The sequence below is a fragment of the Sander lucioperca genome, chromosome 1 (genome assembly GCF_008315115.2).
Source record: "Sander lucioperca isolate FBNREF2018 chromosome 1, SLUC_FBN_1.2, whole genome shotgun sequence".
Classification (NCBI taxonomy): domain Eukaryota; kingdom Metazoa; phylum Chordata; class Actinopteri; order Perciformes; family Percidae; genus Sander; species Sander lucioperca.
The window spans coordinates 8,886,320-8,908,241 of NC_050173.1; the positions used below are offsets into that span (position 1 = coordinate 8,886,320).

Here is a 21,922-nt window from a genome sequence, read left to right on the forward strand (position 1 = left end):
CTTTTCGACATGCTATTCTATGACTTTTTTCAACATACTATACTATGACTTTTTTATGACTTTTTTCGACATTCTATATACTATGACTATTTTCGACATAGTATTCTATGACTTTTTTATGACTTTTTTCGACATACTCTTCTATGACTTTTTTATGACTTTTTTCGACATTCTATATACTATGACTTTTTTTCGACATACTATACTATGTCTTTTTTCGACATACTTTACTATGACTTTTTTTTCACTTTTTTCGACATACTGTACTGTGACTTTCGTGACTTTTTTCGACATATTATACTCTGACTTTTTTCAACGTACTATACTGTGACTTTTTTATAACTTTTTTCGACATACTATACGATGACTTTGTTCCACTATTTTCGACATACTGTGCTATGATTTTTTTGACATACTATACTATGACATTTTTTTCGCTTTTTTCGACATACTATACTATGACTTTGTTCCACTTTTTTCAACATACTATACTATGACTTTTTTATGACTTTTTTTGACATGACGTTTTTATGACTTTTTTCGACATACTATACTATGAATTTTTTTTTCGCTTTTTTCGAGATACTATACTATGACTTTGTTCCACTTTTTTCAACATACTATACTATGACTTTTTTATGACTTTTTTCGACATACTATACTATGACTTTTTTCGACATACTGTACTATGACTTTTATGACTTTTTCGATATACTGTACTATGACTTTCATGACTTTTTTTTGACATACTATACTATGACTTTTTTCGACATACTGTACTATGACTTTTTTATGACTTTTTTTGACATGACGTTTTTATGACTTTTTTCGACATACTATACTATGAATTTTTTTTTCGCTTTTTTCGAGATACTATACTATGACTTTGTTCCACTTTTTTCAACATACTATACTATGACTTTTTTATGACTTTTTTCGACATACTATATTATAACGTTTTTTATGACTTTTTTCGACATACTGTACTATGACTTTTATGACTTTTTCGATATACTGTACTATGACTTTCATGACTTTTTTCGACATACTATACTATGACTTTTTTCGACATACTGTACTATGACTTTTATGACTTTTTTCGACATACTATACTATGACTTTTTTCGACATACTATACTATGACTTTAATGACTTTTTTCGACATACTAGACTATGACTTTTATGACTATTTTCGACATACTATACTATGACTTTATTCAACCTACTCTACTATGACTTTTTTATGGCTTTTTTCGACACACTATACTATGACTTTTTTCACTTTTTTTGACATACTATACTATGACTTTTTTCAACATACTGTACTATGACTTTCATGACTTTTTTTGACATACTATAGTATGACTTTTTTCGACATACTATACTATAACTTTTTTATAACTTTTTTCGACATACTATACTATGACTTTTTTCGACATACTATACTATGACTTTTTTTATGACTTCTTTCGACATGCTATTTATGACTTTTTTCGACATACTATACTATGACTTTTTCATGAGTTTTTTCGACATGCTATACTATGACTTTTTTTGACATAGTATTCTATGACTTTTTTATGACTTTTTTCGACATGCTATTCTATGACTTTTTTCGACATACTATACTATAACTTTTATGAGTTTTTTCGACATGCTATACTATGACTTTTTTCAACATACTATTCTATGACTTTCTTGACTTTTTTCGACATATTATACTATGACTTTTTTCGACATACTATACGATTACTTTTTTAGGAGTTTTTTCGACATGCAATACTATGACTTTTTTCGACATAGTATTCTAAGACTTTTTTATGACTTTTTTCTACATACTATACTATGACTTTGTTCCACTTTTTTCGACATACTATATTATGACTTTTTTTTTACTTTTTTCGAGATACTATACTATGACTTTTTTATGACTTTTTTCGACATGCTATTCTATGACTTTCTTGACTTTTTTTGACATATTATACGATGACTTTTTTATGACTATTTTCAACATACTATTCTATGACTTTTTTATGACTTTTTTGACATACTTTACAATAACTTTTTTATGACTTTTTTCGACATGCTATATTATGACTTTTTTCGACATACTATTCTATGACTTTTTTATGACTTTTTTTGACATACTTTACAATAACTTTTTTATGACTTTTTTCGACATGCTATTCTATGACTTTTTTTATGACTTTTTTCGACATAATATATACTATGTCTTTTTTCGACATACTATACTATGACTTTGTTCCACTTTTTTCGACATACTATATTATGACTTTTTTTTTTTTACTTTTTTCTCGACATACTATACTATGACTTTTTATGACTTTTTACAACATTCTATACTATGACTTTTTTATGACTTTTTTCGACATACTATACTATGACTTTGTTCCACTATTTTCGACATACTATACTATGACTTTTTTATAACTTTTTTCGACATACTATACTATGACTTTGTTCCACTATTTTCGACATACTATACTATGACTTTTTTCACATAATATACTATGAATGTTTTTCACTTTTTTCGACATACTATATTATGATTTTTTTTACTTTTTTCGACATACTATACTATGACTTTTTTATGACTTCTTTCGACATGCTATTTATGACTTTTTTCGACATACTATACTATGACTTTTTCATGAGTTTTTTCGACATGCTATACTATGACTTTTTTCGACATAGTATTCTATGACTTTTTTATGACTTTTTTCGACATGCTATTCTATGAATTTTATGAGTTTTTTCAACATGCTATTCTATGACTTTTTTCGACATACTCTACTATGACTTTTTTATAACCTTTTTCGACATACTATACGATAACTTTGTTCCACTTTTTTCGACATCCTATATTGTGACTTTTTCTCACTTTTTTTCGACATACTACACTATGACTTTTTTATGACTGTTTTCGACATGCTATTTATGACTTCTTTCGACATGCTATACTATGACTTTTTCATGAGTTTTTTTGACATGCTATACTATGACTTTTATAGACATAAAATACTATTACTAACTTTTCGAAACACTAATAACATGCAGGACAACATCATAAGTCAGACTCGAACCCTGGCCCTTCTGTAATAAACCTCTACACATGTGCACCTGCTCTACCAATTGAGCTAACCAGCTGCTACACTAACTCATTTCAACATACTATACTATGACTCCTTTATCACTTTTTTCAACGTGCTTTGCTCTTTTAATATGCTATATTTACTTTTTTTGACATACTATGTTATGACTATTTTCGACATTAAATACTATGACTTAATCACTTTTTTTGTACTTATAACACGTGAACACCGTCACAGGCTCTACATGTTTGCGCCTGCTCTACCAACTGAGCTAAACTGTGGAAGTTGTTTTCGACATACTATACTATGAATCCATCACTTTTTTCAACATACTATACTATGACTCTTTTCGACATACTATGTTATGACTATTTTCGACATGCTATGACCATTTTCGACATAAAATATTATGACTTAATCACTTTTTTCAAGAAACTCAATTATGACACGCAAGCAGCATCACAAGTCAGCCTTGAACACTGGACCTTCTGGAATGAAGCACTACATATGTGCACCTGCTCTACCGACAGAGCTAACCAGCCACCGTACTAACTGTTTTCAACACACTGTACTGTGACGTTTTTCACTTTTTTCGACATACTATACTATAACTTTTTTCAACATACTGTACTATGACTTTCATGACTTTTTTCGAAATACTATAGTATGACTTTTTTTTGACTTTTTTCGACATGTTATACAATGTCTTTTTTCGACATACTATACTATGAATTTTTTTCACTTTTTTCGACACACTATACTATGACTTTGTTCCACTTTTTACAACATTCTATACTATGACTTTTTTATGACTTTTTTCGACATGCTATTTATGACTTTTTACAACATTCTAAGCTATGACTTTTATATGAGTTTTTTCGACATGGTATTCTATGACTTTTTTCGACATGCTATACTATGACTTTTTTCGAGATACTATTCTTTGACTTTTTTATGACTTTTTCCGACATGCTATTCTATGACTTTTTTCGACATACTATACTATGACTTTTTTATGACTTTTTTCGACATACTATATACTATGACTTTTTTCAACATACTATACTGTCTTTTTTTGACATACTTTACTATAACTTTTTTTTCACTTTTTTCGACATACTATACTATGACTTTCTTGACATTTTTCGACATATTATACTCTGACTTTTTTCAACTAACTATACTGTGATTTTTTATGACTTTTTTGGGCATACTATATTATGACTTTTTTCTACATGCTATACTATGACTTTTTTAGACATACTATACTATGACTTTTTTATAACTTTTTTCGACATACTATACGATGACTTTGTTCCACTATTTTCGACATACTGTGCTGTGATTTTTTTCGACATACTATGCTATGACTTTTTTAACATACTATACTATGAATTTCTTCCACTATTTTCGACATACTATACTATGACTTTTTTTGACATACTATACTATGACTTTGTTCCACTTTTTTCGACATACTATATTATGACTTTTTCTCACTTTTTTCGACATACTATACTATGACTTTTTTTGACATACTATACTATGACCTTTTTATGACTTTTTTCGACATACTATACTATGACTTTTTTATGACTTTTTTCGACATGTTATACAATGTCTTTTTTCGTCATACTATACTATGACTATTTTATAACTTTTTTCGACATACTAGACTATGAATTTTTTTCACTTTTTTCGACATACTATACTATGACTTTGTTCCACTTTTTTCGACATACTATACTATGACTTTTTTATGACTTTTTTCGACATACTATACTATGACTTTTTTATGACTTTTTTCGACATACTATACTATGACTTTTTTATGACTTTTTTCGACATGTTATTTATGACTTTTTACAACATTCTATACTATGACTTTTATATGAGTTTTTTCGACATACTATACTATGACTTTTTTATGACTTCTTTCGACATGCTATTTATGACTTTTTTCGACATACTATTCTTTGAGTTTTTTATGACTTTTTTTGACAAACTATACTATGACATTTTTATGACTTATTTCGACATGCTATTTATGACTTTTTTCGACATACTATACTATGACTTTTTTATGACTATTTTTGACATACTATTCTAAGACTTTTTTCGACATACTATACTATGACTTTTTTATGACTTCTTTCGACATGCTATTTATGACTTTTTTCGACATACTATTCTTTGACTTTTTTATGACTTTTTTTGATAAACTATACTATGACATTTTTATGACTTATTTCGACATGCTATTTATGACTTTTTTCGACATACTATACTATGACTTTTTTATGACTTTTTTCGACATACTATACTATGACTTTTTTATGACTTTTTTCGACATACTATACTATGACTTTTTTATGACTTTTTTCGACATGTTATTTATGACTTTTTACAACATTCTATACTATGACTTTTATATGAGTTTTTTCGACATACTATTCTTTGACTTTTTTATGACTTTTTTTGACAAACTATACTATGACTTTTTCATGAGTTTTTTCGACATGCTATTCTATGACTTTTTTCGACATACTATACTATGACTTTTTTATGACTATTTTTGACATACTATTCTAAGACTTTTTTCGACGTACTATACGATGACTTTTTTATGACTTTTTTCGACATGCTATTCCATGACTTTTTTATGACTTTTTTCGACATGCTATTTATGACTTTTTACAACATTCTAAGCTATGACTTTTATATGACTTTTTTCGACATGGTCTTCTATGACTTTTTTCGACATACTATACTATGACTTTTTTCGACATGCTATTTATGACTTTTTTCGACATGCTATACTATGACTTTTTTCGACATACTATTCTTTGACTTTTTTATGACTTTTTCCGACATGCTATTCTATGACTTTTTTCGACATACTATACTATGACTTTTTTATGACTTTTTTCGACATACTATATACTATGACTTTTTTCAACATACTATACTATGTCTTTTTTCAACATACTTTACTATAACTTTTTTTTCACTTTTTTCGACATACTATACTATGACTTTCTTGACATTTTTCGACATATTATACTCTGACTATTTTCAACTAACTATACTGTGATTTTTTATGACTTTTTTGGGCATACTATATTATGACTTTTTTCTACATGCTATACTATGACTTTTTTAGACATACTATACTATGACTTTTTTATAACTTTTTTCGACATACTATACTATGAATTTTTTTCACTTTTTTCGACATACTATACTATGACTTTGTTCCACTTTTTTCGACATACTATACTATGACTTTTTTATGACTTTTTTCGACATACTATACTATGACTTTTTTATGACTTTTTTCGACATGCTATTTATGACTTTTTACAACATTCTATACTATGACTTTTTTATGACTTCTTTCGACATGCTATTTATGACTTTTTTCGACATACTATTCTTTGACTTTTTTATGACTTTTTTTGACAAACTATACTATGACATTTTTATGACTTATTTCGACATGCTATTTATGACTTTTTTCGACATACTATACTATGACTTTTTCATGAGTTTTTTCGACATGCTATTCTATGACTTTTTTCGACATACTATACTATGACTTTTTTATGACTTTTTTATGACTATTTTTGACATACTATTCTAAGACTTTTTTTCGACGTACTATACGATGACTTTTTTATGACTTTTTTCAACATGCTATTCTATGACTTTTTTCGACGTACTATACGATGACTTTTTTATGACTTTTTTCGACATTCTATATTATGACTTTTCCTCACTTTTTTCGGCATACTATACTATGACTTTTTTCGACATACTATACTATGACTTTTTTATGACTTTTTTCGACTTACTATACTATGACTTCTTTGTGACTTTTTTCGACATGCTACTCTATGACTTTTTTCGACATACTATGCAATGACTTTTTTATGATTATTTTTGACATAATATTCAATTACTTTTTTAAGACTTTTTTCAAAATTTTTTCGACATATTATGATTTTTTCCCACTTTTTTTGTCATACAATACTATGGCTTTTATAGACATAAAATACTATGACTAAATCACTTTTCGAGACACTAATAACATGCAGGACAACGTCATAGGCCATGCTTGAACCCTGGACCTTCTGTTATAAAATTCTACATGTGTGCGCCTGCTCTACCAATTGAGCTAACATGCTTTTTGAGCTTTTAGCATGCTATACTGACTTTTTTCGACACACTATGTTATGACTATTTTTGACATGAAATGCTATGACTTAATCAATTTTTTCATAATTGTGATACGCAAACACTGTTCCAGGTCAGACTCGAACCCTGGACCTTCTGGAAAAAAAGCTCTACACATTCACACCTGCCCTACCAACTGAGCTAACCAGGCACTGTAGAAGATGTTTTCGACATACTATACTATGACTCCTTCATCACTTTTTTCAACATACTATACTATGACTTTTTCTATATGACTTTTTTTGACATACTATGCTATGACTTATTTATGACTTTTTTCGACATACTATACTATGACTTTTTTATAACTTTTTTCTACATACTATACTATGACTTTGTTCCACTATTTTCGACATACTGTGCTGTGATTTTTTTCGACATACTATACTATGACTTTATTCGACATACTATACTATGACCTTTTTATGACTTTTTTCGACATACTATACTATGACTTTTTCTGATTATTTTCTACATACTATATACTATGACTTTTTTCGACATACTATACTATGACCTTTTTATGACTTTTTTTCACTTTTGTCGACATACTATACTATGACTTTTTTTCGACATACTATACTATGGCTTTTTTATGACTTTTTTCGACATACTATACTATGACTTTTTTCGATATGACTTTTTTCAACATACTATACTATGACCTTTTTATGACTTTTTTTCACTTTTGTCGACATACTATACTATGACTTTTTTCGACATACTATACTATGACTTTTTTATGATTATTTTCTACATACTATATACTATGACTTTTTTCAACATACTATACTATGACTTTTTTCGACATACTATACTATTACTTTTTTGACATACTATGCTATGACTTTTTAAAGACATTTATATGCTATGCTATACTATGACTGTTTATTACATACTATACTTTGACTTTTCTATGACTTTTTATGTCATACTGTGCAATGACTTTTCTATGACTTAAAAGGCAAACCAGTTGTGTGTTATGTTATGTGTATTCAGGAAGTCCTACAGATGGAGAAGCAAATGGGTGGGAAGTTGTTGGATGAACCAAAGACTCTCAACTTTAAAGACAGCACCCACAACCTGAGACTTTCCATCCACGATGTTCCCCACACAATGTGGAAAAGCAAACTACTAGCTAAGTACCAGGTAAACTGGCACCCTTTCAGAAAAAAAGGATTTCAACATTGTCACAGGCTCAATGACAACTGAGTAAATCTACCATCTTCACTTCTCTGCAGGAGCTTTCTTTTCAGCAAGTGTGGAGCGGCTCACAGAGGAACCTCCACTGTTGCTTTACCCTGGAGCGGTTTTCCTCCAGCACTGTGGACCTGGCCTGTAAGATATGTGTCCGCCAGGTGGAGGGAGAAGGACAGATTTTTCAGCTGGATACTACACTGTCAGAGGTAGGATTTATACTTGGGTATTTAAATGTAGCCACCACTCTTGCATTTAATGTATAACAGCTTAAAAGAATGATTCTTCTTGTTTAGATACGAGCAATGCATCACAAAACAAACTCACCAAGATCACACATGTTGCTTCCAAAATCCACTCCCCTACACCCAACATCTATCTATCTATCTAAAAAAAGATCAGAGAATTTTAAATGAATGAAAAGAATTTTAATAATGGGGATAATGCATTTCCTCCACCACATTGCACTCCTCCTTTCTGTGTTGTGAGAGATACTTGAATGAATGTACCCTCTCTCCTGTGTCCTATTCCCTCTTTTTGCATTGTTCATAAAGACTGACAGGGTGGAAGACAGGGAGTCTTGACCCTGCGGCCTTCATATAGTCCTGCCTATGACAGGCCAATGCAGAGCAGAGGGGAATAATCACCCTCTAGTTGTGCTGCACTTGTTTCACAGAGGCCATCTGGCCAGGAGGATAGAGCTTGAGGGATGGCGGAGCGCTCAGGCTTTGTGCTCAGTAATGAGATGAATAACAGTACATGCATTGCAGATCTGTGTCTGTGCCTGGCCTTGGTTCATTTGTCTCTGGGTATTGCTCTGGTTTGTGTAGGCAGACCTCCAGCACTTAATCCTCCAGATGCAATATATTTCAGAATCACTCAGCTCACACTAACAAATGGATGACAATAAAATTAATAATTTTCACGTTTTATACAACCCAGATACAGGAATTTTCTGAGCTACCAATCAATTTTGAGCTACATTATGTTTTGTTTGTCAGATGGTGTTAAATTATGTACATGCTGAAAAAATGCCACTGCTACAGTTTGTGTCTCTCCTTCAACCTTTCTCTCTCTCTGCAGGATTCCCAGAGTATTGACACGTCTCTGCTGGACCCCGCTAGCAACATCACCACACTGGTGGGGCCCAATGCCTTTCGCATCCCCGTCTCCATCCGACAGAAATTGTGTGGCAGTCTTGATGCACCACAGACCAGGGGAAATGACTGGAGGATGTTGGCCCACAAACTTAACCTTGACAGGTGAGTGGAGGAACAGGCTGTCTGAGAGAGAAAAGGAGCGAGACAGTGACTCATGATTTAGGCCCTTAGCAGTCTGGCCACAGGAACTGGCTGTCATCAGACTTTGCTCATTTTTTAAGGGAAAATGAAAGAGATGCAATGAAACAATACAAGGGACTTGATTTAGAAATAAACTAAATTCACAAATCTTCCTATTTTTCAAAAAGGTTGTTAATGTGCAATTTTAGCTGCTAAATCCTTTTATTCATTAGAAGAAGGCAACAGGATCACACGGGAAATAAAACTTTTTATTTGATTGTTCTGTGACTCATTTTGATACGCATCTGCTGAATTGAGTTTGACTGAACTGAGACAGACAGAGAGAGAGAGACAAAGATAGAATGACGTTTTTCTTTTCAAAACATCACCCATGTGTCTTTGATAGTCTTGTGTGTTTGATGGAGATACAGTGTGTTTCCATTTATAAGGTCCCAGCTCAGCAGGGCGGCCTTATCACATGCAGCAGCTGCAGATTGACGAGAGCACTTACAGAGTGTGGTGTGAAGGAAGGAGAGCGCAGGGGAGAGACTTGAACCAACCTTTCATTCACAGATGATACATTCAGAACAGAAGTGTATACATAGATACATTCATGTTAGTTTTATTTTTTTCAAATAAATATCCAGGATGTGTTAATTTTGAATATCAAAACTGGGTGACACTATAGGATAGGATTTTATTTTAAATATCCTTTGCAGCACAAATCTCTTATAGTTATTTTTAAAAACATTTTTTTTTTTTACTTACTTAAAGAGAATTGTGCGTAATCAGCAACTATGTGCATATTCTCCTCAGTTTTCTCTTAAGTTTATATACATTTGATTTTCTTTCTGTGCTGTGCTTGTCACGAAAGAGCTTAATATTCTGAAGGGAAAAAAGAGCACCTTTTTGCAGTTTTAAACCAATTGGCTCCTTTAAAAGGGTAATTTTTAGAGAAAAATCTATTAAAAAATTAAATAATTGATTCTTACATTGCAAACACATTTTTCTGTCTTGTCATATGATGAAAAATGAGACTTAAATGTATGCGTTAGAAATACCCTGTTGTGTACAGATTGCAGAGCTAAAAAATATTAAAAATAATTGTTTAAACCATGTCAGCACACCAGCCAAGTCCTATCTTCTTATTCAAGTAACCCCATTATTATCTGTTAACCATTTACATCCTTTTTCTTACCCATCCTTCTCTGTTTTGTCACAATCATTCACTCAGGTATCTTAACTACTTTGCCACCAAATCCAGTCCTACGGGAGTAATTCTGGACTTGTGGGAGGCCCAGCATTTTCCTGATGGCAACCTCAGTCGTCTGGCCCAGGTACTGGAGGAGATGGGACGCCATGACAGCCTTGTTCCTGCTGCGACTGAACACTGACATCTGTCCACCAGGGAGTGTGACATTCCAGGGAGGAAGAAGACATAAAAAGAAAATAAGAGAGGGGGACGGCGAAAAGCAGGCGAGTCATTTGGCATCAAAATGACAAATGCACATACACACTCACAGATACTGTGTGTGTATATGGGGGGGGGGGGTGTTTGTGCGCACACTCAGAGAAGCAAGAAGAAAGAAACAGCTAGGTCTACTCAGCCATGACCCAGTTAAACATTGGCAACAAAAAGTGTTAAAACTTGGAGGGTAAACAAGGATATCTGTCATTTCTCTCTGGCTGTTCCTCTGTCTCTTTTTCTGGTTCAACGACTTGATATTTTTGGCTCTAGTTTCCTTGGAAACAGCTGTGTGGTTATTTGAATGGGCTGTGCGAATATGTGGATGATGCCTTTGCCATAGCTGACAGTCTGAGTAGTGAGACGCTATCAAAGGTCAAAGGAGCAAGGGTTGAATCAAAGGAAGCATCTCTCACTCTCCAAAAACCATAGCAACTCCATGGACGAGTATGTGTTCTGTCATAACATAGTATTTAATAATATGCCTATTTATACATATGTTTTTTGTATTTCATGCTGCCTGTTATGGACTATTTTGCAGTGTGCTCACATTTTGTTTCCTGTTTCATTATGTTTGACTGTATCATAGCACCTCCCGGTGGACTCTTGCAGTAATGACTCATTTACATGTACAGAAGGAAATCAATGATGTAACCATTTTACAGCTTTAGTGTTGCTGTAGTAACTACTATTAATACTTTTTATTCATGTCATGTATAATTATTGATTTGAATTATGTGTGCTTCTTTCAAAGGATTTTTTTTAGATCTTTAAAATATTTTTGATAAGTTGCATTGGTTATGATTTTTCTTTCTTTGCATGGTTTATTATCAGGTCATTTTGTGATCAAGACAATTTTCTCAAACTGAATACAATTTATGACTGATGCTGATGATTTGTATGTTGTTCAAGATGATATCATTTACATTAAAGTGACCAGGCAGAGAGGAGAGGTAGAAAAAGGGAATCAAATAAGTATATTTTTGTAGGACCAATGCAACTGAATACGACTGCTTTGTACCAAATAGTTGACATACAGTGTATATGGTTTAAATTGAATACAGAGGGCGATCAACTAAATATCAAACATCATCAAGTGTCATTTCTTGTGTTCAGAACTGAATGACTTTCATCTGTGTTTTGGAGAACAGATATTTTAACTCAGACTTCTGTGTTTGTACATTAATGACAGAAGCCATCAATGTTATGACACTGACTGCGCATAAAAATTTGTGGTAGTTGTAAATGCAACATTCCTTTGATGCAGCAGCACTTGTGACTGTTCCACGTGGTTGGTTCTTGATTTTTTTTTTTTTAATGGCAGTTGTCCCAGTTTTCGTAAAGCCGTCTATGCAAACTTTGCATCTTTCTGAAACAATCTTTACATTCTCAGTGGGCTAGCATTTTGCATTCCCTAGTTGTTCTTCAGCTTCATGATTATTATCGTGTATAGTGAGAATGTAGCCTGTCTGTTACTGGCACTCATGATGTTGCAACTGCTTGCATTTCATCTGTCAAGTTATTGTACAAAGTGTAAGAAAGAATTTTTAAGACTAATAATAAATTATATTTATATGCAACATTGAAAACGGAGCACGAGGATCTTGTTTGTTTGTATTGTGAGATAAATAACGTCAATCTTATGGCAGCATTCCGACATAAACACACAAGCCTTTGTGACGCATAGTTGTTTTTATTGGGGGAATGTTATCCAGATCCACTCATACACTCTTATTAATCACATATGTACAGATTAAATAAGGCACATGCCATAGTGGTAGAGTGGACGGGACATATTCTGTACACAAATCATCAAAAACACATTTGAACATCCAGAAAGGCAATAATTATCAATATATTTCAGCTCAATTATGTACAAATGAATTGCAAGTGGAAAGGGGGAGCAAGCCCTTCATCTCAGCTCTGAAGGACAATCAACTTTCACAAATTCATCAATGACGATACACGTTTCACACAGAGGTCTTATTTTAATATTGAAATACAATTTACAAAGGAATACTATAAAGAAATATCTGTTCCTTCTGGACATATGATTTATCATAAATTTAGTCTTACTTTGTTGTGTAATAATAATAATAATAATAATAATATAATTGACAATGAGGTCACTGAGCATGAATTAGACATTTCTTTGGATGGTCAACAGTGACGGTCAAAAAAAGAAACACAAAGGCAGCTGTGACAGTACAAAAGACTGTACATAGAATACTGCTATATGGCTTTAGAAGGGCAGAGCTTCCTCTGTTTAGAACTAATGAGAAGGACTTTAGTGCTCCTCCCCTGCAAGCGTCCCTGTCCTCCTGCCCTATGGTACAGTCTGGACCCGACAACTACTCAGCTTTCACAGAAAGCACAACCTGAACACTTGGTCTGAGGCAGAGGCAGCTCAGAAAACAAGAAGGCAGATCTCCCCTGACATAATAAATCTTTTGCCTCATTTTTCTGGCTCCCTGTCTACCGTTATCGCCATCACTCATCCTCGCTGTCAGTATCCTTTGTCTTATCGTTCACAGTCTCTCTTTTTTATCTTCCCTTTCTTCTATTGGCCAGTGTAAGTGGCGCTATGCCAGTGGCAGTGACAAGTCTCTGGTGATGAGAGCATCTCTCTTAACTCTCTGTCACAGTTTGATGTCTTGGGTCTCTAACATCTTCGCTAGGGTCTTCTTCACTCTCAGCGCTGTGAGGCGAGAAGCTGGGTTGTGAGCCCAGCACTCGGACATCAGTTTTCCCATCTGCCGTAGACACTGAAAGCACACATGCATGTACATTAGAATAAAACAATATTTTTTATAAAGGGGTTTGCAAGTTGTGATGAATGAATTGATTATTGATTAATAATTCATTATAAGCCATTTTTAAGGACAATTGTGATGTTTGCAGGTTGTGAAAAAGCCCTTCCGGCAGGTATGTATCCTCCAGCAGAATATGCCTTTTTTATCTAGCTCTTTAATCAGTCAAAAGACCAGATACATTAATTTATTAACCACTCAATGCATTTATACCTGCAGATCTGATGGCTTTTTATTATGTGAGAAACCCATGACTCATAACTCACTTTCTGATAAGCCACTTGCAACCCCAGGTCTAAATGGCTTATTACCCCTCTATAAAATATTGATACAGTATGTATAACCATAACAATACCATTAATAAAGCCATTACAACATATTAAGTCTTTTAAAAATACCCATGGTTAAAAAATGGTATTGGGAAAACCTTTAGAATACCTCATCGCTGCTCCAGCGGTTAGCAAATGAAGGTCTTTGTTTCTTAATGCAGACGACTTCTATCATGTCCTCATAAGACGGATCAGTGGACACAAGGTCATGATAGGGCAGCTGATACTCCTCCACAATGCCTTCATGAAAAACAGATATATGTGGGAGTAAGTATTACTATTAAATAAACATCTAGACATGTATAGATCATATTTAAAATATATATTTTTTTTTAAAGATAGATTTTTTTTTCCTGACCTCCAGAGATGCAACGTCGGGCCATTTCCCAAACGATGAGGCCAAAACTGTACATGTCAGCCATTATAAAAGACTGGAAGTAGGTCCTGTTCAGGGTCTCTTCCAGCACTTCAGGCGGCATGTAGCGCTTTGTCCCAACTCGGAGGTTGGGAGGGATATCCACCTCGTTGGTGTCACTGAGATAGGGAGGAGAAATGGAATAAAGATGTTTCAGAAAATCTCCAAGATACTCCTGAACTGTATTGTGAGTATGTTATTACAATGAGTGTTCAAAAGTCCTGTACAAAATGTTGTACCTGTTAAACTTGACTGCCAGTCCAAGGTCTGCTATACAGCAGAATCCATTCTTTTTTACCAAGATGTTTTTACTCTTCAGGTCTCGGTGTGCGATGGCTGGTTTGCCCTGTGTGCCATAGATCTCAGTGTGCAGGTGACAGAGGCCTGATATGGACGAGTAGGCCAGTTTCAGCAGAGCCTTGACGTCTAAGGTGTTGGACTTGAGGTAGTCGTATAAAGATCCATTCTCATGGTAGTCTGTAATTAGGTAGAGCTGAGTCCACGAGCCGGTTCCCTTAATATCTGCTGCTATGAATCCTGGGGGTTGGAAAGAAGGGATGACAGGAGAAACGTGAGTGCATATAGAAAATAACAAACGATAACCTAAACGATTTAGGTCAATATTAGAAACATTTCTTAGTCCCTGGGGGGTTTACCTTTATTTAAGCACTCCCTCTTTACAGACACACACCAACACTTAAGTCAGTCCTTTTTCATTTACTTCTTTTACTCTCAGTTTATATCTCCTTACCCAGTATATTGTCATGTCTCATCAAGAAGGTCTGGTATATTTCAGTTTCTCTGAACCAACTCTCTTCCTCTGTGGTGAAGAAGACTTTGACAGCAACTCTCTCTCCTCTCCACTTGCCCATCCAGACCTCTCCATATCGCCCTTTTCCAATCTGCTTAACCATCTGAATCTGTTTGGCGATTGTGCGCTGCACCTGGCAACAGGTTATTTTAAAAAAAAAAGTGTGATTTATTATGCAACTACCCTTCAAAAACACTTTTATTTTCTGTTTCAATGTTATTTAATTAAAACTGCTCTTAAAAAAGTTAAATTAGTTACTGAAGTTGTACATGTGTGTATAGTTTTAACATTTTCTAATAATGCATAGTTTATTGCACTCCATTTCAATCTGATTAGTTTCACAGGAATTTATATTTAGCATATATATATATATATATATATATATATATATACACATACTTGAAACGTATGGGACAATGCAGTAATGTATTACTGTTCCAGAAGTGCTCAGCTTGTGATGTTGAGCCAGATGCACTTATTACTTCTTACCAGTAGAGGGAGTCCTGACCCAGAGCCAGACCCGACGCTGCGAGAATGCTCTATCAGGTCCTTCAGTGACTCCCCAGGGGGGATGTAGGTCTCCTCCTGCTCCAGCTCGATACTGTAGCGTGGTCGTGATGCCTGACGCTTATATCTGCCACAAAAAAGGTGATGCAGTGTTTACTAACAGCACATCAGGAAATGTGAATTTGTTGATACAAGCATGAGATGTGATTCTTACCTGAAGTAGAAGAAGACGAGGATGAGACCCAGGATGATGCTGCAGACTGTGATTGAAATGAAGAGAGCCATGTATGGAATACTGCTGTCATCGTTATCTAAAAAATAGGGAGACATAGTCATATTATTTTCATGGCATTTTTATTATCCTACCACCCCTAAATCTGAATAATCATGCCCTAAGTAAGATGGAATTGGAAAGCCTGTAAAACTAGGTGATGAGAAGGTGGTGACAGTCATTTGTTCATTTTTATCAGCTCCAACATCTTTCTAATTTTCATTGGCAGGGACAAGCTCCTTTTCCCCTTCCTCCCTCTAACCCTCCCCTGCATCCCCCCTCTCTCTCACAGCGTGTGATCGATCACATCCCCCTTCCTGAATCCCACAGATCAGCTGTCACACTGACATCGCTACAGAAACCCCAGAGGCTGAAAGCAGCTCTGGGGCTCTAGCCTTTCTGCTGTGCTCCTGCCAATCAGACACACACAAACACAGCGGGATACTTCATGGTGTGCACAGAAACACACACACACACACACACACACACACACACACACACACACACATACAAAAAGAAAACAGAAAAAGAAAACTGCATGGACAGCAAAGTGTCCTATGAACACCATGCATTTGCACTGAGTTAAAGGATAGCTCTGGCTTTAGCCAAAACATTCTCAAATCTCAGTGATTACTTTGGTGAGTACCGTGCTATCAGTTTGTAGAACTGATGGCCAAAACTATGAAAATAGCACCCATATGGTAAAAAGAAAAATGGAATTGTCTTTTATATCTCTCCAACTGACTTGACAAATCTGTTAGTTGCTGTGTGCGTGAAGGTCAAAATTAAGTGTGTGAGGCTGTGTGAAAGCGACAGGGAGAGAGAGAGAGAGAGAGAGAGAGAGAGAGAGAGAGAAGGAATGTGTGTGTGTGTGTGTGTGTTGGTGTGTTGTGGAGTAACAGATGGACAGATATCTCACATCCGTCCCGAGGCAAGAAACTCAAGCAGGCCCCGGGGAGAGGCTGTCCTTTTCATTAGAGGGTGAGAGAACAAGCTGAGTCTGCAGGGTCTGTTTCACCTGCCTCTCTCCCCCCCCCAGAGCTGCATGTGCCACTTCACTCCTGCACCACACTGTGGTTTGTAACAGTTTAAACTGTCACTACCCATCACCCACCCAGCGTGGCCTGAACGAGCCCGTTCTAAAAAGCACTTAAGTGGAGCAGAATTTCAGTGTGTGAAAACCTGTGTGTACAAAAGTGTGTCTTACCTGACGGCATAAGTGGAGGAATAGTAAGATTCAAGTCTCTGTTGCAATAGTCCTGATCCGTGCAACACTCAATAGCGCTCCGTGCATTCCCCGTGTCCTATCACACACACACACACACACACACACACACACACACACACACACACACGACACATTAATTCTACACAACACTAATGAAGACACAGAAGTGGCGAATATTTACAGCCACACTTATTCCTAATGAGAACATTTTACATGTTTCCACTGTGTGTAAAGATAGCGGGGCTGGACACGTCTGATTTAAATAGGTCTCCTAAAGAGCTGTGGTGAGTCCGGAAAAGCTCGTAAAGGCTTAACAACGGCTCATGAAGAAGGAAAACACATACATGGACAAGTGCAGAAATAGGCAGAAATGCACACACATACAAACACACATACAGCTGACTTACTCTGCACTGGAACTCAGAGCCGGTAAGAGGCAAACAACCTGCAGTGTGTACCACCAGACCCGCCTCCTCCTCCTTCACCATGGTGAAGCAGTAACCATCAGTCCTACCGAAATGCACATAACATCATCATATGAGTAAACATGGTCTCAGAGTCTTTTCATCATCATCATCATCATCTGTGTTGGGATTAATTAGTATATAGTATTTTACTGAAATAAATACAGCATTGAAACTGCTTATTGAGATGAAAGTGTTAATAAGCTGTGTGAGATATCTCTTTAAAGAATGTAGATAAAGTAAACATTTGTGTACTTCTAATTGAGTAATTAGAGGTCTCTCGAATAATTACCTTGAATAACTATTTGTTTTTAAAAGCCTTTATCTATGGAGTTGTGTGTGTGTGTGTGTGTGTGTGTGTGTGTGTGTGTGTGCATAGTTTTGTGTGTGCTTCACCATACATGCAAGTATTGTTGACAGAGTCTGGGGGGCAGTGGTGGTAGCAGTGACACCAAAGCACTTTCTGAGCTGAAACTGTGGCTGTGCTGCTGCTCATCTCCACCCTTCGCTCTGATCCCCCCTTCCATCCGTTCTTCAGCAGCATGGTGTCCAACATGTTGGCTGTACAGAGAGAGAAAAACTGGACTAAGCACCACTGCAGACCAAAACATCTGGACACTCCTTAAAGCTACATTGTGTAAGAATTTTTTCCCATCTAGTGATGAAATTGTATATGACAACCAACTGAATATTACTTTCTAGCCATTCCTCCTATGGTGGCCGAACCCGAAATTAGCTCTCTCCATCGTTTACACGCAGATGTTCTATCCACTCCAATATTAACTTTGGTGTTGTTGCTTTGCCTGTCGCGTTGTCATTTTAATTCTCTTTTTCACTTCCCTGGCGAGTAATCTCCCCCTTGCATTTGTCATGGTGCCAATAGGTGTAAGAGGGCGAAATGCGGAGGTATGTCCCTCTTTGGCTAATGTATTTTAAAGATGGAGGTGCTATATGGCTGCCATCATTAAAGCGATTGAATGTTTCTGAATGTCAGATTCTACGCTTACGAGAATACTTTGATTAGTTGGTGGAAGTAATTACACATGAATGAGTACATAATTGTGAAAGAACAAAGGGGTTTTTGCTAAGAATCAACTCAAAAAAATACACAATGCAGGTTTAAAGACATTAAAGATGGAATAAATCAAAGGATCCAAACAACACTTTTTCTAATTGCCAAAGGGCATTTTTAATTATATAGTTCTGTCTGTCTTGGCACCGTTCTCATGGCAATGCAATCCACAGAATGTGTGAATATGTGCTGAAAGCAACCCTGCTGTTCTGGACTGGACTCAATGTACCTGCATGAAGTCTGGAGACAGAATAGCACTACTCACCAGAAAGAAGGCGTTGTGACTGTGTGCCTGTGTATATGTGTGTGTGTGTGTGTGTGCATAGTGCTTTTGAAATGTGTGTGAGTGAGCAATGCATTAGTGTAATATTCAAGAGAATCTATCAACCATATTTGGTGCAGATACAAAACTTTCAGTGCCTGAGATATTTAATATTATTAACGGTATTCTTCGTGTTGTTCAGCTCTCTCTTTTCTATCAAACCAACAGTATCATTTATTGTCAACATAACTGATAATCAAGTTTCAAAAGTTTAAATAAACCTGGTAAATATTGAACTACTCTATGATGAGACCCTTTAAAACATACACTAACAAATAAACAGAAAAAGTAGAATCTTCCTGTAATTTGTTGATTTGCTCTTTTTTACCTCTTATTCACTCTGCCTGCACAATAGATATTATTTCCATCCTAGAATCAATCTCCAAATAGCACAGAACAGTTGACAGACTAATTATTTTGTTGTCAAAACTACTAAAAAGCACGTTATAAAGTATATAGTTTACTGGATATATGTGATGATTTAGTGTTTATCTTTTGAGAGGAGGAATAACATTTCCAGCAGGCAATAGATACAGTGAACTACTAAAACAGAGTCAAGTCAAGTGCAGTTCACGTGTACTCTCATAAACCAGGAGTAGGATAAATATTATTGCTCTGGACTTGTTCATCCTTGAAAGTGTTAACTGTTGCGGCTGAACATTAAATCAATCCAAGGTCTGCTTAGAAGGTAATACCATTTTAAGTTATTTAGTAGTGTACATGTAACAACAATGAAATGTTTGACTATGAAGGAATACCTAGGCACCAACTGGAGTTTTAAAACATTAATATCCCGAAAAAAATAACAATTAACAACCACTGATTTATATTTTTATAATAAGAATAATCCACTGTTATATCTTTGTACATTAATAATGATCATAGTCAAAAGTGTTCATTATTTTATTAGAAATGCCTACAGTGAATTTTCATTAAGAATGGCTTTTAATACAATGTGCAACCTTTTTTATCCTTACTATTAAGTAACTGAAAGTGCATACATTCATCAGAGGAGAATAAAACCAGTTCAGACAGCAGCTCGTCCCTGAAGACCTCTGTGGTCAGAGAGCTGAACAGTGTTGTGCCACACTAGATGAATGTCTTCCTTTCACTCTCTCTATTTTCTCTTATGCTCTCTTCATTATAATATTTAAATCTGGAGAAAAACTGGAGATTTCAGGAACCGTAAGATCAAGCATTCATCCGCATTGAAAACCGTGAGTTAATTTGCATAACAAAGAACGTTTACAAGCAACTATAAAACTATGAAAGCTGAGACATCACAGGTGTACATCCCTACATTAGATCCATCCATCCATAAAATCCAAGAATAGCTTCCTAAACTATGGATGGGTCTCACTATAAGAGGTGTAAGTAGATCTAAGCAGTGCAACAGCCTGAAAGCCAACCAGCCATTGAAAAAGGGACGTGTAATCCTCCAGAGGACTACGTGATGAAAAGGCTGACTCGGACTGTGGTACAGTATAAACACACTAGCTATTCTTTGAGTAGTACTATGTGTCCTTCCAACCTGATCTGTGTTACGGTTTCTGTCAGAATGGAGGTTTGGGGAGGTGCTCTAATCCTCACTCACAGTGGCCTTGGATTGTCTATCACATCTGCTTTGAAAGTGTGCACACACAAAAAAACACACAAGATGGGAATGTCTCATGAAGTTGTCAGACGTTCAGATACATTCTGTCCATATCAGCTCTGTTTTTATTAAAACTTTGACAAAGGCGGTGAGCTCACTCCGGAGGGAATTGTTACAGGAGAATACTAGAATACTGCTTTGGAGTAAATGAGCGAATGTGAACATGGAAACTTGGATGATCAAGAGCAACTGCCTTAGAAATCATTTTAAAAATGCAGAAATGCACCTCATTTGTATTTTCTGTTGTTAAACTTGTTCAAATCATGTAGTGCACAGTTTAACGTGCAGTATGCAAATTGGTTGCACATATCTGGTTTCACAACACACTGCACAAGTGCTGCCCGCGACTTGACACGGCACAGTACATACATTTTATCCCCTCACAACTCACTTTAATCACTTAAACTACACAACACAGGGCACTTTATATTAGGGATGTCCAGATCCGATCACGTGATCGGAAATCGGGCCCGATCACATGGTTTCAGACTCGATCGGAATCGGACGTTACCTCCCGATCAGGACTCGGATATATATGTATATATATTCTCATTATTTTTTAACACATCTATAGTTATGCGGTGGCACAGAGTTAGACCCTTTTGACTCCACACAGAAACAGCAACGCGTGCGGCATGACATCACTTTGTTGCAGAGACGCTATTGGTTAAATGCCGGCAAAGTAGAACACGGAAGCAGCTTGAAGCGGAAAGCGAAAGTATGTCTGCGGTCTGGAGGTATTATAAAG

The 21,922-nt window shown here is 35.4% G+C and overlaps 2 protein-coding genes across 7 annotated transcripts in view; one reads left to right on the top strand and one right to left on the bottom strand.

The window, feature by feature from the left end:
- Positions 1 to 18,473, top strand: part of unc5c (unc-5 netrin receptor C) — a 133,929-nt gene extending 115,456 nt beyond the window's left edge. For 3 of the 4 annotated variants that reach the window (XM_031277962.2, XM_031277963.2, XM_031277964.2), the window contains 4 exons: positions 8,349 to 8,498; positions 8,591 to 8,755; positions 9,630 to 9,808; positions 11,061 to 12,880. In XM_031277962.2, the coding sequence (XP_031133822.1) occupies positions 8,349 to 8,498; positions 8,591 to 8,755; positions 9,630 to 9,808; positions 11,061 to 11,220 (654 nt within the window). In that variant the 3' untranslated portion in view covers positions 11,221 to 12,880. Of the gene's footprint in view, positions 1 to 8,348; positions 8,499 to 8,590; positions 8,756 to 9,629; positions 9,809 to 11,060; positions 12,881 to 18,459 lie in introns of those variants that run through there. The other variant, XR_004898536.1, reaches the window with a different exon arrangement.
- The window catches only part of bmpr1bb (bone morphogenetic protein receptor, type IBb), a 62,297-nt gene continuing 53,344 nt past the window's right edge, over positions 12,970 to 21,922 (bottom strand). For 2 of the 3 annotated variants that reach the window (XM_031277981.2, XM_031277980.2), the window contains 10 exons: positions 18,528 to 18,687; positions 18,070 to 18,172; positions 17,642 to 17,738; positions 16,378 to 16,474; positions 16,146 to 16,290; positions 15,597 to 15,789; positions 15,085 to 15,382; positions 14,789 to 14,964; positions 14,540 to 14,670; positions 13,931 to 14,056 (listed from right to left, as the gene is read on the bottom strand). In XM_031277981.2, coding sequence (XP_031133841.1) covers positions 13,931 to 14,056; positions 14,540 to 14,670; positions 14,789 to 14,964; positions 15,085 to 15,382; positions 15,597 to 15,789; positions 16,146 to 16,290; positions 16,378 to 16,474; positions 17,642 to 17,738; positions 18,070 to 18,172; positions 18,528 to 18,682 — 1,521 coding nt within the window. In that variant the 5' untranslated portion in view covers positions 18,683 to 18,687. Of the gene's footprint in view, positions 14,057 to 14,539; positions 14,671 to 14,788; positions 14,965 to 15,084; positions 15,383 to 15,596; positions 15,790 to 16,145; positions 16,291 to 16,377; positions 16,475 to 17,641; positions 17,739 to 18,069; positions 18,173 to 18,527; positions 18,688 to 21,922 lie in introns of all 3 variants that reach the window. The other variant, XM_031277979.2, reaches the window with a different exon arrangement.